Raw genomic sequence first — 17,162 nt, forward strand, 5'->3', positions numbered from 1 at the left:
AATCTCCACTTATCTTTCAGGTGGATAACGAACTAGTAAAATTGACATACGTTGCCATGTTGTGGGTGATGTTGTTCTTGATGTATTAGTTTAGATAATAGTGATCGGCAGCGGAATTAATGATGTTCAGGGTCGTGTTCAATACAGCCTTTTTAAAATCATATATTTTGATGCTTAACCGTGAGAAATTGACACCTTATGGAATTCTAAGGACCGATTTCCAAAGGATTTTAGAGCAGAGGTATACATTCATCTTCCTAAGTCCTCGTATTTTGTTGTGTGCTGTTTGGTTTTTTGAATAGTTATTAACTTATGTCTGGTGAAGTTGTTTTCTCAGATATGGATATTCGAAATTCTGCCTTTCACTGGTTCTTCGGGTTGAGGAGAAAGGTGGTTTCCCATGGAAGCTTTTGCTAAAGTTCAAGAGATCTTTAGCAATGGTGATTGGCCATCTCCTTCAACAGATGTAGCAAATACACTTCAGCATATGCCATCAGGAATCCAAGAAAAAATGGAGAAATCAAAATCACAGTTATTAGATCACAGCATCTCATGCACTGGTTCAGAGAAAGCATCTACATCGGATGAAAATGCATCTCGAAAGAAGTTTGTATCACAGGAAATCCAGGTTGCTCCCCAAAAGTCTGCACAGTCCTATCTCAGATCACCTTCTGATCCAATTAAGGGAAAAACTGAATTACAACTTCAAGCTGCTCCACAAGGAGCGGAACATTGTGAGACATCTACTGAACCATCCGAAGAAGCCAATGCAACTAGAAGGAGGTCGAAATTCGGATTCCTCAAGTTGCCCTACAACATTCTGCACATACAAACCAACCATGGATGCAAATTCAGTTAGAAGAAAACTGAAACCCAAGAAGAAAACATTCGACCACTACTTCTTCATCTTTTCGTCTCTTCCTTTATCAGATACACAAAAACTTTGCAGCATTCTATTGGGATTACTTCACCGAACCCTCGTGGTACACAACCTACCATAAAGCTCCCTTGTCTTCTCTTTCAGTAGAATCTTCTGCCATTGAAAAATCTGCTTCAACCCCATCTTCTGCTTGTCATACCTCTTCTCTTCCTCCTACTGGAGCAAAGAAATCATCCCAATCTAGCCGACCCCCTGCCCATCCCCGCCTTCCTCTTCGAGTGCATCTTCAGATCCCACAGTCAAAAACTTATCCCCGTCCTCCGTCCCTCCCCCTCCTCCACCCCTTCCCATGTTGCTTCCTCAAATTCTTCACCACAAACTTTCGGACATCAGGACTCCTCCACCACCTCCACCTCCCCTAACTAGTCAATCCTCAGTGCCACTGCCCCCTCCTGGTCCAGGTCCACCCGTGCCACCTCCTCCAGTTCCTATGGGATTATCTAGAGCAAACTCAGTAAGCAATGGCAATATACCTTCAATTCCAGGACCACCTCCTGGCGCTCCTTTGATGAGGGGTCGTTCAATAGCACGTTTAGGTTCTAATAAAAAACCAGGCTCCAATAAAAAAAATCCAACTTAAAGCCTATCATTGGATGAAGTTAACGAGGGTCCAACAAGGAAGCTTATGGGCCGAGGCACAAGACCCGAGGAAGCTGCCAAGTATGCATTTGTCACTAATTGCTTTTATTCATATAATTTCATAGATATGTACTATGACTTTTCTTTTTCTGTACTAGGGCTCCAGAATTTGACATGTCAGAACTTGAGAGTCTTTTCTCTGCAATTTCACCAACTGCAAATAGCAGGAACAAGCCTGGGAAATCAAACAGTAATGCCTCAGGCCGTAAACCTGATAAAGTCCAGCTGGTAATTAGCACTCCCCCTTTTTTTTTTGAACAGGTTGAAGGCTTGAAGCTCATTGTTAGTTCTCTTGATTGCCTGACTTAAGGATCTTAATTCTTTTTGTGCCAAACTGGGGCTGAAAGGATTTTTCCCCCTTTAAACCTGTTAACTGTTCATACTTGGTTCTTGATGGTGATTTTCCATAGTGTTATGTTTCTTGGTTGGTGTTTCTCTTTATCTTCTTGTTTAAACTCTTATTCATCTTGGAGCTTTTATCTGAGTATGCTATCTCACAAGAAATTCATTTATATTGCAGATTGAGCTTAGACGGGCATATAATGTGAAATCATGCTCACAAAAGTTAAAATCCCTTTGCCTGAATTGACAGTAAGATAACTATGGCATTTCTCTTAAAATAAATGCTACTTGATGAGTAGTTTAGATTTTCAGTTATAGTTCGATGTACAAAAGACAGTACCATGGTTTTCACAATTAACAAATGACAGCATTTAGTTCATAGGTTGATGTATGCTAGGGTTAGATAATTTTGTTTCTCTCTAGGCACTTGATTACCAAATTGAACTTATATAACAGCCAATGTGTCATGTTCAATTTGTTGCCCTGAAATATTCTTCATTTGATGTTTTACGTTTTTACTTCTCTGTCACTATGTTGCAGAGTGCAATCCTTGCCTTAGATGATACAGCATTAGATCCTGATCAGATTGAGAACCTTATTAAGTTTTGTCCTACAAAAGAAGAGATCGAATTACTCAAGGTATTGAATATATGTGATTATATTATTCTCTATCTGTGCTCTTGAAGTAATAGTTTTCAGATTGTAAGACTTTTAGATGCGCATAACGGAGTAGATGGTATCATGTACATTATGCAAATAATCACGTTTGGGTGTGATGATTATATTATTTTCAGGGTTATACAGGAGACAGGGAAAACTTGGGAAAATGCGAACAGGTCAGCAGAGTATCTTTGTGTTGTACACTTTTCTTTAACAATTTAGTTTGCATATAATCTGATTACTTGCTCAGTATTTGGTGACAGTTTTTCCTAGAATTGATGACGGTGCCACGAGTAGAGTCTAAGCTAAGAGTTTTCTTATTCAAAATACATTTTTATTCCCAGGTATGAGGAGAACCTGTGCGCTCAGATTGGTATGAGATGCTTCTACTGTTGTTGTCACCTAATTGGTACTTATTGCACCTTTACAGGTCTCTGATCTTAGAAATAGTTTGGATATTGTAAACTCTGCTGTTGGAGAGGCAAGTTAAGCTTTTTTTGGACATAAATTAGCTTTTCCAATTGAAGGTGTTATTTCTCCTGAAGAATTTAGTCATTTAAACCATTTCACCGATGCATTCACCAGGTGAGGAATTCGGTCAAATTGAAAAGGATAATGCAAACTACTTTCTCTGGAAATGCTTTGAACCAAGGAACTGCTAGGGTGAGTGATTTAACTGAGGAGGTATATTTTATTAATAGATGAAGAACTATCTTATTGTAGTCATCTTTTTGTATCTCATTCTGTTTAGATAATTTTTTAATGGGAAACAGGTCAGTCTTTTCACTGCTGATTTGCTTTCTGTTATTCTTCTTGAATGAGTTATGTATTTTCGCTGTTTCCTTATTGTTAATTGAGTCTCTTAAATATTTAACACAGTCCTGTAATCCTGTATTTTTATCTTAACTGCTAAGAATAGAAATCAAGTCCGAGATGTCATATCTGTACAATTTTTCAAGAAGCATCAATTTACTCCAAACGTTTCAGTAATTATGGTTCAACCCCACAGGTTCTGCCGTTGGTTTTCGGTTGGATAGTCTCCTTAAACTCACAGATACACGAGCTCGGAATAAAAAGATCTCATGCATTATCTTTGTAAGGTAGAAGATCATCTACCTTAATTTCCTTGATTGTGATCTTTCCTGTTAAATTTGTTTGAATAACTTGAATATTCTTGTACTTCTACATTTATGTTTCAAGATGGAATGCCTCTGTCTTACTGTATACCAAGTAAAATGCTTGAATGTGTGCAGACATTCACTGCATCCTTTTGCATTTTGTGAAGACTAATTTAAAATTTAAAGGTTACTAATATCATGAAATTCTTGCAGAAAATACATGGTATGTTGGGTTTTACTTTTGCATCATAACTTATTGCCATTGCAAACTGTATCTTATTCTTTGTGAGAACGTCAATTTATACTTTACTCTTTATGGCCTCTAATTTTTAGGTCCTGAGCCAAAAGTTGCCAGAATTAATAGATTTTCCAAAAGACCTTGTGACTTTGGAAGCTGCAACAAAGGTAAGATTTTTATGCCTTTTCAGGTCATACTTAAATTTCTTAACCTTTTCCATATGTTAAGCAAAATTATTGATTACCATGCAGGTACAATTGAAATATTTGGCAGACGAGACACAAGCCATTAGCAAAGGGTTGGAGAAGGTTGTCCAAGAACTAGCTGCCTCAGAAAAGGATGGTCCCGTCTCTGAAACATTTTGCAAGGTATTCTATATATTAAATAGCTATTTGCATATGCTCTGCACATTCACATGTTGCTTGGATTTTCTTCTTATATTTAATGCAGTGCCTGTTAGGGACACCACAACCTTGGCTTTCCTAGTCTCCCCCCTTCCCTTCCCTTAACTAAAATAACAACATTGCATAATCTTTAGAGGAACAAGATGGTGCATTAAGTTTTCAATCAGGATCTTTAGTAATTAGTAGGTCAGTGTTGGCCTTTGCAGAAGCTAAATGGGATGTTTAAGTCAACATTGGTTTAAAGAAACTTGATTAGAGCTGTTGTGATCTGAGACTTTGGTCAAAATCTTGAGATTAATCTCATCCAATAGTCTTTATCATTCATCATTGGGTTTTGATATAAAAATGAACTGCTTTGAACAGCCTTCCAAACTATTTTTTGCCAAATATTCATTCGCTGTGACAGCATTCTTCAGCCTTCAAATGTTCAAGTGCTAATCAGAGTACCAGACCATTGAGCTACTATACAACTGTATCACTTGTCTTATGAATAATATTTCGTTTGGATCAGTACTCACTTTCAAATAACTTGTGCTCTCTCTAATTCTCATTTTTCTTTTTCTTCTATTTCTCTAACAGTAAATGCTTTTATTTATATATCTTCAGACTGTAAGGGAGTTCCTTAGTTTTGCTGAAGGGAAGTGAAGTCTTTGACTGCGCTTCATACTTATGTGGTATGTATTACGTTAAGGAGGTTTTATTCTTACATATTCGATGTGCCAGAAGAAAACAAATTCATAAGCATTTCTAAATTGATGCCTTCAGGTAAAATGCAGATCATTGGCTCATTATTTGGAGAAGATCCTGCACGTTGCCCATTTGAGCAAGGTCGTGGTTTAGTTTTAACAAGTCTAATTAATGCTTAACCCTGCATCATTTTAGGACCCAAAAGTTTATCAAGTGTTCATTTTCACTTCGTTACTTTTTGTAACCGAAATATAATGGTTTTTTTATTGTAGTAGTACTTCTACTTATCCTCAAAAGCAATACTTTGAGTGATGCTGTCCTAAATGATGGTGTGCCCCCCTCTTGATCTATAACCAAGTGTTGTTTTCGCATCAGTATGCTACTGTTTTAAGTCACTTTGGATGCCTACAGTAGTTGAGTTTTTAGATATCATAGCTAGCATTTGTGCTAATATGTTCCCATCTTAAGTAATTTGTGCTTTCTAAAAACTATTAGCCAACATGCACCCGTATGAATCTCAGCTGTAGAGCAGTTTTATGTCTCGAGTGTATTTTATTCAGATTTATCACTGTCTTTTGTCTGCAACTTTTCTATAGTCATGGCTACTTTGCTCAGCTTTTCGAGGATGTTTGTCAAAGCATGAGGAAAACTGCAAGCAACTTGAATTGGATAGAAGAAAGCAAAGGAGGCAGAAAATGAGAAGCCAAAAACTAGTACTTCCATGAAGAGTCTGAAGCTCTCAACACTTGATACAAGGTCCAATCAAGAGCGCCGCTATTCAATGATGGATTCTACCAATTAACCTGACATTCTGATTCTAACATGTAAAAACATGTTATGTTTTGCTCAGTGGAGGGAAAATCCTTGTAAAAGACGGTAGTCTAAGATGAGACCGCAAGAATGAGTTGTAAATTAAAATACATGCAGGTGGTGAATGGTGAGTCCGAAAACCTTTTCAAATTGTAATCTATTTAACTGCATTAATTCTTTAACATGTTTTCTGATATTGGAGCAGAGCCGATGGATGAAGTTCATATTAGGTCCTCTCGAGCTACTTGTGCGGTGCCCAAAAGCTTTGTTGTAAAATATAGGAACACAACTTTATATAATAGTTTTACTTTGTTCTCCTTTTCAGTATATATAAACATTGTGTAAAATTTTAGTTAAAAGGAATGTAAGTGAATATTTTTTTTTAAGAATGGGTGTAGATTATCATCGATATAAGATAATAGCATCTTCTCTTGTACGAAGGTGGGTCTCAAGTGCAGATATGGAGCTACCAACCACGAAAAGCCAACTCATTTTGGATAGTATCCTAGTTTTAATGGTGATAAATATAACTTGGTATATAATCTCTCGACTGTCATGGACCGGACTGACCAGCTGGCGCGATACTGCTTTAGGGTGGTTGAGAGTACCTTACCGGTCGGTCAGGTTGTGCCACTGACTATTAAATCACATGTTAGCAGTAAAAAATTGAACTTCACAACTTGAAATGAGGCTTTCTCGATTCATTTCAGCAGGCCAGAGTCAGGGAAGTTGGAATCTTTTCAAGTTCATGAGATTGCTGGTGTCCAGCAGTTGCGGGAAACTGCGGCGGCTAAGGCATAGGGAAGTTGGAATCTTTTGTCAATGATGCAACATAGTCTTTGATTATCTTGTGGTCGTCCACGCTGCTGCTTGTGTCGTAATCTTTCATAACATTCCCAAGGTAATTCCGAGTAATGGGCGGTCGAAAAGGGTTATCCAGAACTGGATAAGGAAAGCTAGTTGCCGAAGAAGACAATGATTGACTGCTGTAGAATAATAAAATCATGGTGTGCTGTCCTTGGTATGTTGCCATGACAATGATCATAGCCATAGGTATTTAATAAAGTTTATGTGGTAGCAATGGGAATTGATAACGTAATGGGTATGACATCATGCGACTGAAAGTAAGCACTTAGGTCTTAATTATTTGAATGCATCACTTTTTTTTTGGCACCAACTTTGCTGGTAATGAGGTCCAACGTGTTAGTGGACATATGTAGACAAATTCGTGGACTTCGAACTTTCCAATCTTTGTTAATTTTCTCTTTTCCTTTTCAGATTTTCCGAGAAATTTAAAAGAAAACGAGTGATGACCGATTACCTCTCATTTATAATTCTACAGTCGTAATACCTTGCAGGTCAACCGGTAACATCATCTAGAAAACATATCAATGAATGAGAGACAAAAGCAAAAGGCAAGTTGTACATCATAAATGTAGTTTGTTTTCCTTTCTCAAATCAAAAACCTGCACTTTGCTTGAAATCAAAAGGCGTGTAGCACCATTATTTTTTAATACCTGATGAGTTGAAAAATATCCTTTTTCTTTTTGGCACCATCAACTGTACGTTTACCATTTTCACACACGATTTTTGGTCCTGAAAAAGTAAATGTATTTACCAGTTATTACTTATCTATTAGGTCTAAACTACAACTAGAGATCTAACATTTCGTTGAATGATATCTCATTAATGCTTATCGCTTTCATTATCATCTCCAACCTCATTTACTTTTTTGATAAAATATTTATTTAATCAGAGTATATTCTACTGTATTTATAATGTAATTGAGAACTCAAAATAAAATTAATAAATTAAGATAAGATGCATTTAATTTCTATATGATATAGACTAGGTAATATATATATTAAAATAACATATAATCTTAAATGAATAGGATAATTTTTCTTGAATAATTTGAAGTGATTATAAGAAAATATATGTTCAGAATTTGATTTTTATCTTTTAAATTACTTAATAAGTTCAAGAATAAGATAAAATTTAAATCTGATATATATTTTAAAGGGATATAATTTTCTCCTCAATATCTTGAACCGACAAACCCGACCTGAATAGGTCTAATTTTTCTTCCTTATATGAGGGGTAATGTACTAATGTCTTTTAAAGCATGCCCCATGGCCTTATGGGAGTCTCTATTTTTGCCCTATCGGGTAAAAATAAGTATATATAGACAAGAAATTATCAGCTGGCAGCTAGCAAAGTTTTAATATAAAGAAATTGGTTTAAAGTGTGGAACAAGTTCCTATACTATATGTAAAAGTTCATTTCAGTCCCCATACTTCAAAAATGACATTTTAGTCTTTGTATGTTGATTTGTTCATTGAGCAGCTTATGATTTCTGTGCAATTGGAGAAGCGAAGCTCAGATAACATCTGGACTGGAAAAGAATACTCCTCCCATTTTCAACTGAGCCAAGAACATACAAAATGCTATGAATTTTCACCACTTTCCTATCGTATTCTGGTTTACAACTCTTACTGAAATGGCTGCAGCAAGAGCTGCTGTGAAATTAGGGTCTCTAGTCAAAGAAGCTGCCATTTGATTAACTAAAAGTTGCTGGATAGCTGGTGCATCAATTTGTTGAGCTGGCTTTTGGTTATCATCCCCCAGTCCAGCTGGTTGCATCAAATCAAGAGTTACCCTAGGAGCTGAAGCTTTGGTTTGGGCAGATGAAACTGGAGCTGAATCCCTGTTGCTGGGGCTTAATGATCGTTGTTCTGCCGGAACATTATTGTGTGCATGGTCGTGGTTGTGCTCTCCTTCATATGTAGCCACTAATAATGATGGATCTTCAGCACTTCTTTGCACCTGAAAACCGATCAATCAAAATCAGAAACAAATAATGTTTCTAGACCTGACCCGAACTAAAAACCATCAACCTGAATTCGAATATGATCTAATCCAAGCCTCATACCCAATAGGCCAATACAGTCAGAATCAAGACTCACCTTTTTCTTAACCGGACAACTTGGGGCAAAGGAGCACCTGAAATATGCTCTGGGACAGGGGTTATCTCTTGTGACCTTTTGACCATATTTTCTCCATTGATATCCATCGCTCACAATCTGTAAGATTCATCAATTAATATATAATTAGCAGATACTGGTAGATTCAATCTGAGAAGAAAAATTCAACAGCGGGAACCTACCAGGATGGTATCTGAGGGATCTGTGCGGACGTGAACCCTTGATATCTTGGGTTTAAGACAGTCCTTAGGCTTTTTGCTCGACTCTTCATCACTAGAGCCGCTCTCGGTGTGTCCACTGAATCCAAACATGTTGTTTGTATAATCCACGCACTCGGCTTTTCTCTTCTTCGATGGTATCGTTGTAGCTTCGTTTTCAGAGCTCTTGCACATTAGTTCATTGAATTGGTGCTGCAAAGCGTAGTACTGTTCGCATAAAACTGTTAGCATCTCGGTTAGCCTCTTGTTCTCGGCGCTGACCCGATTCAATTCCTCCACCAAAACTCCACCCTGTTAAAAAAAATCACATACGTGACCCCAACTCAGTGATTATATACTTGTTCTATTTGTCGAATACAATTAACTTGCCTAGTAACTGACCTCATCTTTAACCGGAACCAACACACCAGAGTCAGCCACATCTCCATCGAATTCTCGTTTCTGGTTAAAAAAAGGTTTCAACTTTTTGAAAGTCCAAGTTCAGCACAAGAATCTATGTTGAAGAAAAACCAGACTCACCATAGCTTTATTGTTGCGAGATTGGCAAGGATTGATGTTAAGATCCAAAGTAGTATCCACCCAAGATGAGTCCATTACTGGAAATTAGTCGTATAGAAGAGGTAAAAGCAAAGAGGAGAGATTAATAAAACCCAGGAATAGGGAAATAATAATATATAGAGAGTAAGAGAGAGATCCAAGAGATGTTTCAAAGGAAAGTCCGTGGAAGATGAGAGTTAAAAGGTTGCAAACATAGCTCGAGTCTGCTGTCGGCTGTCAGCTCATGCGAGTCGGTACGAAAACATTGAAATTGGAAAGTCAAGACCCAATCAGATGATTGCTTTTTTGAACTCAAGCTCTTCTTGACTTTAATTTTATCTCCTCCACCTTCCACTTTCGTTTTTAATTTCCTTTCGTCTTAACTACGTAATATTGCAACCCAAAGTAAAATATCGATTGCACGTGCTGACGGAGTTTCATTTGACAAAAATGTCATCTGAGGATTAAAAAAATAAAATTGAAAAAGCTTTCACTTTTACCCTAATTTCTTGGTCTTTTGTCTCAATAAATTGACCCCAGATGGCAGACTCGAAGCTTAATTCCAAATCACCAAACCACAGGGTTTGAATTTAACTATGTTTTGAGATTAATTTCTATTGGAAAATCCAAGTTTCGGTTAAATATTTTAATAAAAAAAAGCATAAACGAAATATGTCGGTTAATAGTAGTGTATATACATGGGACAGAGAACAGAATGTGAACAGGTTGGTTAATTGGGCAGCTGGAAATGCGGCCGAAGATGTGATGTTTAGTCCTACAAAATAGTAAAGTTGCGTGTATTAAACCCTGTTATTGTCCTATCTTTCTCTTTCCCCCCCTCTCTCTCTATGTTTCTGCCACTGAAGGGAAGTTACCGTTTGTTAGTATAGGTTGGAAATGGAAATCACCATCCAGCTCAGTTGGTAGAGCACAAGGTTCTTAACTTTGAGGTCGTGAGATCGAATCTTACGGAGGGCATTTCATAATTCGGAGGTCTCTTACGGAAACTACTCTCAACCTGATGTTGGAGGTAATCTACTATCTTACCTCCCCTTATCTTATATATATATATATATGAGAAAAAAGGACAATCATTTATTGAAATGCTTTTTTGGGTTCAAGAATCATAGTTCCAAGGCAACTATTAAATGTGGGAAAATCTACTACCGTCGGATGCGGTCAGGAGGGTAGAGTCGATTACAGTCGACGGTGCCAGAAGGAAAGGACGACCAAAGCGAAAGTGAGAAGACTGCTTGAGATCTGATTTGAGGGATTTAGTCCTTACCGAAGACATGACCTCTGATAGGAAAATATGGAGGCTAAAGACTAGGGTAGTCGAGTAGTGTGGGTCACATCTATAGGGTGTATCATCTCTGTCTTCTTTTAATGTCTTTGTAGTATTTTCCATGACTTATACTTTTTATACGTTTCTGTTATTGGTATTTATGAAGGATTAGAACTGGGCTTGCTAACGTTGACTTCTGTGTATCATTCTCTTCATGTTTCCTCTTTTAAATTTAGCCGGATCTTATGTTTCTGTCTATATGCAGAGATTCTTTCGCAAGGATTATTATGCAGGGATTAATTCCCGTTACAGACACACATATGATTTTAATGACTGCATATGAATACTGTTTAGCTATGTATTTATGTATTTATTTATACATGCATTGCATTTTATCTAAATTTTTAATTTTCTGACTGCCGGAGGTCTTCCACGGAAGCTACTTCAACCTGGCGTTGGGGGTAGCCTACTACCCTACCTCCCCCTTACCCCATACATATGGGAATTGGGTTTTGTTGTTGTTGTTGTTGTTTGAAAAAAAAATTACACAAAATATTATTTTTTTACTTAAAATATTAATATTTTTTAATATTTCTAGTAAAGTGTCTAATATTAATATTTTCGATATAAAAATAATATTTTAAGTTATACTTTACTGAATATATTAACAAACTCGATAAAACATCCAATAATAATATTTTTGATAAAAATAATAATATTTTAAATAAATTTTTATAAAAAAATATTAAAAATTAATAATAATTCCGATATCATTTTTTCTTTTAAGAGTATATTATACTGCCGCATTGAAGACTTCCCCTATTAAATGACTTCAACTGCTGCTTAGAAATTTAAAGTGTTGTCATACCCAACATGAGGTCATTGCTTGCGCATTCTTCTTCGAAAACGACTATATATATATATATATATATATATATAGATATACAATTGATATGCGATAATCTCATTGAACGTCTTAATCTTAAAGTATAAAGAGAGGGCAGTTTGATAATGCATGAGAAAGACACCTACGGATTAATTAACTAATTCTTTAAGTTATAATATAGTAGTAAAAAGTCATGGTTTAATTCCTGGCACTTTCCCTAATTTAGGGGGAAAAGTGATTAAAGTATGCTTTTTTTCTTAATACTCTTAATGGTAATCCAACGTTTTAAAGTTAAACGTTGATGATTTTTCAAGATGAATTATGGAAGAGTTTATGTATAAATGAATTTTCAATTTAGATTTATTTTTGTTTCATTTTAATTATAAATTAATTCGGTTTAAAATTATTATCCTTTAAGTCTAGACATATATAAAAATTATTAGTTTATTTTTACATATGTTATTATAAATAATTATGATTATACTTAAACGAAAATATTAACTATAATCGTGATTCATTTAGGTATATGGAGTTGTCTAACAATCGAAGCTTGAATATTATACAAGGGCCAATTTCTGCAGGCCTCAGTTTTCATTCTTAGGCCTATTCCCAGTGGCTACCTATAATGGATCTCTTTAATGTTTGGGTCTTACTCTAAGGTACCATTTCAATTCGCATAATGTTAAAATTAGCCTTCAAAGTTTATCAAAATGATTATTTTGTTATATATTTTATTTTTGAAGTATTTTGACCCTTAATATTTGGTAGAATAATCACTTTGTCTCTTATTATTTTTTTCTTAAGCCTTGGCTTCTATCAAGTTTCTGAAACACAATTACATTATCTACAGAAGCAACTCTGTAAATGTAATCAAAGCCTAACCCAAATTTATTCTAATGCTGCTGCACCTTGAACAACAGGAATTCATTCTACCCAGTTAACAAAAAAAAAAATCCACCACACAAACAACTATAAACTACATTTAACTGTGAGTGTATTAGTTGGCCACACTCCTAACAACTTGGTCAACTACCCAATGTATGGCTAGCTAGCTGTGAATGCAGGCACTAGGACATCTAAGGCCGCAATAAAATACTAGCATTCAACCATTATATTCCGCTTCGGGCAATAACCAGACCTTGGCAATGACATTGGAGTTGAAGTGATTTTCAGCTCATCATCGCCGCTTTTTTCCAGAAATGGCATCACTTGCATATGCCTTGGTCAAACTCGGTGATTTCCGCTTCACACTTTCCACAACCTTTGCAGAATCAGTGGACTTCTCTTCCATCCTCTCACTTTCTTCAACCTTGGATGAACCGAATTTCAACTTACCGGTACCATTAGTATTAGATTTGCCACTTCTTTTAAGAGGCTTACCCTTAGATTTGGAGGAAATCTTCGGGATTTCCTGCTTGGACTTTGATGCCTTTGAAGTGTCTTGCTTTGACTTTGTGGAAGCTTTAGGGGTAACACTTCCATCATGCTTGGATTTGGTAGACTTGGGCGTCCCACCACTGTCCTCATTATTGGATTTGTTGCCTATTTTCGAAGTGGCATCAACTGATTTACTGCTACTTTTGGTGGTATGATCCTTGGATTTGGTAACACTATCATTGTCTGATTTACTAACACTCTTAGGGACATCTTTGGATTTGCTATCCACTTTGCTGTCTTCCTTTGTCTTGCGACCAGACTTTGTGGCAGCACTCTTGAATTTTCCAGCCGAAGTTCCTCCACCCCTGGCCATCCAAAATAATAAGGATTTCAAAAATCATAGAAAGAATCATATAAAAGGTTTCATTGAAAGTATGTAATAACCGTTTTGGCAAAGCATCCATCTTAATTTTTGCTTGGTTGATCAGCTGTTTTGTTTTCTTCTTTTGAGGCCTGTCCATGGAAATCAAAACAAGGTGAAAAGGAGGTAAGCCTAGACAACAATATCAAGACTGAAACAGACCAGAGAGCCCCAACAAGAAAATGCAAAGCTATACCAAATATAATATTCGCATTGCTAAAGAATGGAGGATGCATCAACATAAAGTTAAATCATGCAATGCCAAAGTACAGACAGACACCATCTAGAACAGAGATTCTGATGCAGTCAAATCTAACATTAAAGAATCAGGAAAGGAATCGCTTACATTTCAGATGAACCATCAGGACTTGAATGGTTAGCTGCTTCTTCCTGTTCCAATGAAGTATTAGCAACCTAGAACACAAAACAAGTAAAAGCTAATTATCTATAAATTAGAGAACTACCTACCTCATCTGGTTCAGACTCGCCTTCAATTATCTTCCACTTTTCTCTCTTAAGATTTAAAATTTCAGTATCACCATCGTCATAATGCACCTATTGACAAATGAAAATGATAAAAGAAATTCAACACATTTTTGAATGAATAGTTACAAGAGAGAACCTCCCACAAAAGGCAACTTCAGTCTTATTTTATATGTCACCTTGTGTTTCTTTTTAGCTGCATCAAACGAATAAATAACACCTTCATAAAACCTACAAAAGAATAGCATCCGTAAGGGGAGAAAGAAATTGAACCATAGTTCAAGTTTAAGGTAAATGCTCAGACGTGCAAGGAAACTAGAAATGGGCACCCAATACACATCAGAGAAAGGAAAACAAATAGTTTCCATTCCAGAGTATCACTTCTGTAAAACTTGTAAAATAAAACAAGGATATGCAGATATATTATACTCACGCACGGTCTTTGGGCCACCAGACCTTCACCTTCAGACCAATCAGATAATCACCAAATTCCATAAAATCAGATGCCTGAAGAAGAATAAAGTTAAAGAGAGAGAAATCAAGTGTCTGCATAAGAGGTATATGAAATATCATTGTTTCAATTTTGTTCAGATTGCAGCTTGTATGGAGAGTCAAATAAAAGTTTATAACATTCCATACAATGTTAATTGAGCTTATAACCTCCAAAATCTTTCCATAAAGCAAGAGAAAAGGCAAATAGTTATGATCTCAAGAAACAGCAAAGGGAGATAGAAAACTGAGCACCAACACCCGTGCAATACTAGTGCACCGAAACCATTGGTCTGATACTTGTTAGAAAGGAATAAAATCAACATTGTAGGACTACTGTTCCAAGGGAAAAAACCCTGAAAATCAAAAGCCTCTTGAAAGATTAATGAACTCAAAGAAAGTATATAAGCTGCATTGTTGCTAGATAGGCATCATTTTGAAAGGGAAAAGCATTTTAGTAACACACAAAGAATAGGTCCTTAAAAGATAGAATGATGTAAGTACTATGAAAGATAGAGAATAGATGAAAAGGAAAAAGAAAAATTTAGAAAGGTTAACTATTAAATGCTTAGAATGGACAATGGGGAATCTCTTGTTTAAACCCATAAGTATGTCATAAAGACCATCTATAATGCCAACTTTATTCAAAATGCAACCAACCAAAACTACAACATATCACCACCAAAATAACATCTACAAGTATTTATAAAGACACATAAAAGTGGAAAAAATGCAATCTCAACACACTTGCACCTAGAGACACTTACTTTTTCTTTGTTTGGGGTATGCTTTCTCTTGGGACTTGTCTTAGGATTCTCCTCCATATGAAAATCATGTTTATTTGGCTTCAGTGACTTTGGAGAAGCAACCACTTCCTAAACAAATAGCAAGACATCAATGATTCCCTAGATTGAAGGATCTAGAACAGCTAAATATATAAATGGTGAAGCTTTAAATAAACAACGTTGATAGAATAGCTAACTTAAAAGCCAAAAACTAAGCACCTCATCATCATTCATGGTTGAGGTTTTTGTTATCTTTCTCAGGAATAACTTTCCCCCGAACTCGCCTTTTCTTATCCTCCAGCTGCCTTGAAGAGGGCCCATCTAAATTATTACTGCTAGAATCTATCCTTGATTTAGCCTCTAAACCACTTGTAAAGCCACTTTCTTTCTTAGTTTTATCTAAGTATGTCGATGACTAAGTTAATATGTTGATATATTATTTTTTAATAAATTAATATATTTTAATTGATGTGAGCATACATACTTATCGGCTCAACTATTGTTAATATGTGAGCGTATCACATTAGCTTTTGTTAGTGATTTAACAGTCAAGTCAACGAAAATAATTTTTTTAACATCAATAATTCTAATGAAATTGTTTTAATTTTGGTGAGCAAATGAAAGTATTCTAAAGTTTAGTGACCATTAGTGTAGTTTACCAAAAAATTACATAAAGAAATATGTTTTGCCTTGGTGATTTTCTCGATATATCACCAGTGACCGGTAATATTATCGATCTAACACCGGTCAGATTATATTTCCCGATCTAACACCCTTAGCAGTAAAGCGCGCCCCCTGCACCGCGCTATACGGTGAGCTGACGCCACGTGGGTATAGCGCGGCCCCTGCAGCGCGCTATACCTGTATATCTGACACGTGGGGTATAGCGCGGTGCAGGGGGCGCGCTATACCCCTAACTACCGACCCCTCCTCCCTATAAATACTCCCATTCTCAATTAATTTTATCACACCAAATTCTCTCAAATTCTCTAAATTTCTCTCAAATACTCTCTTTTTAAGATATATTTTGTAATTTTTTTACTATTATATTTATACTTTATTTAATATTTTACTAATATAATTCTTTTGCATATATATAATGGAAGGTAGTCTACTTCGCTCGGATAGAAATCATATATCTCTACACTTTGCTGATACGGTAACATTTTAACGTTTTAATTTAATTTAAATTATTAGTAATATTTAGTTATTTATTTAATGCATGATTATTATATTAATAATTAAATATCTCGACACTTTGCTGATACGGTAACATTTTAACATTTTAATTTAATTTAAATTATTATTAATAATTAGTTGATTCATTTAATGCATGATTATTAGATTAAGAATTAATTTTTGTAATTATTTATTTTTAGGAGAATGATCGTGTATTAGATCCTTTTATTAGGAATCTTAAGTTAGTGATACCAGTCGTGTCTTGCCGTATTTAGTAGAGGCTGGATTCGGTTACATAGGTAGATATCAGGGTCACTGTAAGATAAAGCCAGACCTGATTTCTGTCTTAGTAGAGCGGTGGAGGCCGGTGACCCACACATTCCATCTTCCGTGCGGAGAGTGCACGATCACGCTTGAGGATGTTTCTATGCACTTGGGGCTTCCGGTGGATGGAGATGTGATATCGGAGATAGCTTCCGGTTCTTGGATTGGTTTGTGTCGGGATAGTCTAGGACGTGTCCCGGAAAATTTTTATCGGAGGTAGGATACCGTTAAATTGGTTAGATGTCAATTTTTGGGAGTTGAGCGCAGACGCCTCTGAGGATAAGGTTAAGATGTATACACGGGCATGCATACTGCAGCTGATAGGAGGGTTGCTGATGTCGGACAAATCGCGCAAC

At 36.1% G+C, this 17,162-nt stretch overlaps 2 protein-coding genes and 1 pseudogene across 3 annotated transcripts; 1 reads left to right on the forward strand and 2 right to left on the reverse strand.

Moving 5' to 3' along the window:
* The first annotated feature begins 40 nt into the window (after positions 1-40).
* On the forward strand, positions 41-5,753 carry LOC120192255 (annotated as a pseudogene).
* A 2,476-nt stretch (positions 5,754-8,229) lies between these two features.
* On the reverse strand, positions 8,230-9,691 carry LOC120192254 (probable WRKY transcription factor 40). The gene is made up of 5 exons (XM_039195055.1): positions 9,560-9,691; positions 9,422-9,481; positions 9,005-9,331; positions 8,805-8,921; positions 8,230-8,664 (listed from the first exon to the last, which is right to left on the reverse strand). Exons 1-5 carry the CDS (start codon positions 9,632-9,634, stop codon positions 8,296-8,298), a joined length of 948 nt encoding a protein of 315 aa, XP_039050986.1. The 5' UTR covers positions 9,635-9,691; the 3' UTR covers positions 8,230-8,295.
* Positions 9,692-12,662: 2,971 nt separating this feature from the next.
* On the reverse strand, positions 12,663-15,699 carry LOC120192253 (DNA mismatch repair protein MSH6-like). Of its 2 annotated transcripts, none has more exons than XM_039195054.1 (8): positions 15,523-15,646; positions 15,286-15,437; positions 14,463-14,536; positions 14,209-14,260; positions 14,015-14,101; positions 13,893-13,936; positions 13,570-13,638; positions 12,663-13,490 (listed from the first exon to the last, which is right to left on the reverse strand). In XM_039195054.1, exons 2-8 carry the CDS (start codon positions 15,340-15,342, stop codon positions 12,926-12,928), a joined length of 948 nt encoding a protein of 315 aa, XP_039050985.1. In that variant the 5' UTR covers positions 15,343-15,437; positions 15,523-15,646; the 3' UTR covers positions 12,663-12,925. The 2 variants fall into 2 exon arrangements, with proteins under 2 accessions (XP_039050985.1, XP_039050984.1); XM_039195053.1 differs by having other exon boundaries at positions 12,664-13,490; positions 15,286-15,393; positions 15,523-15,699.
* Positions 15,700-17,162: the final 1,463 nt, after the last annotated feature.

The sequence above is a fragment of the Hibiscus syriacus genome, unplaced genomic scaffold (assembly GCF_006381635.1).
Source record: "Hibiscus syriacus cultivar Baekdansim isolate YM2019G1 unplaced genomic scaffold, ASM638163v2 tig00116973_pilon, whole genome shotgun sequence".
Lineage (NCBI taxonomy): Eukaryota > Viridiplantae > Streptophyta > Magnoliopsida > Malvales > Malvaceae > Hibiscus > Hibiscus syriacus.

What these genes read in the sequence shown, in the direction of transcription:
- LOC120192254 (XM_039195055.1), bottom strand. Translation starts at nt 9,634, where the DNA reads ATGGACTCATCTTGGGTGGATACTACTTTGGATCTTAACATCAATCCT. An exon ending in ATCCCTCAGATACCATCCTG is followed by an intron (nt 8,922 to 9,004) that starts GTAGGTTCCCGC and finishes TGAATCTTACAG; the next exon opens with ATTGTGAGCGATGGATATCA. An exon ending in GTTGTCCGGTTAAGAAAAAG is followed by an intron (nt 8,665 to 8,804) that starts GTGAGTCTTGAT and finishes ATCGGTTTTCAG; the next exon opens with GTGCAAAGAAGTGCTGAAGA.
- LOC120192253 (XM_039195053.1), bottom strand. Translation starts at nt 15,624, where the DNA reads ATGGGCCCTCTTCAAGGCAGCTGGAGGATAAGAAAAGGCGAGTTCGGG. An exon ending in GCGAGTCTGAACCAGATGAG is followed by an intron (nt 13,937 to 14,014) that starts GTAGGTAGTTCT and finishes TCATTGGAACAG; the next exon opens with GAAGAAGCAGCTAACCATTC. An exon ending in CCTGATGGTTCATCTGAAAT is followed by an intron (nt 13,639 to 13,892) that starts GTAAGCGATTCC and finishes TTCCATGGACAG; the next exon opens with GCCTCAAAAGAAGAAAACAA.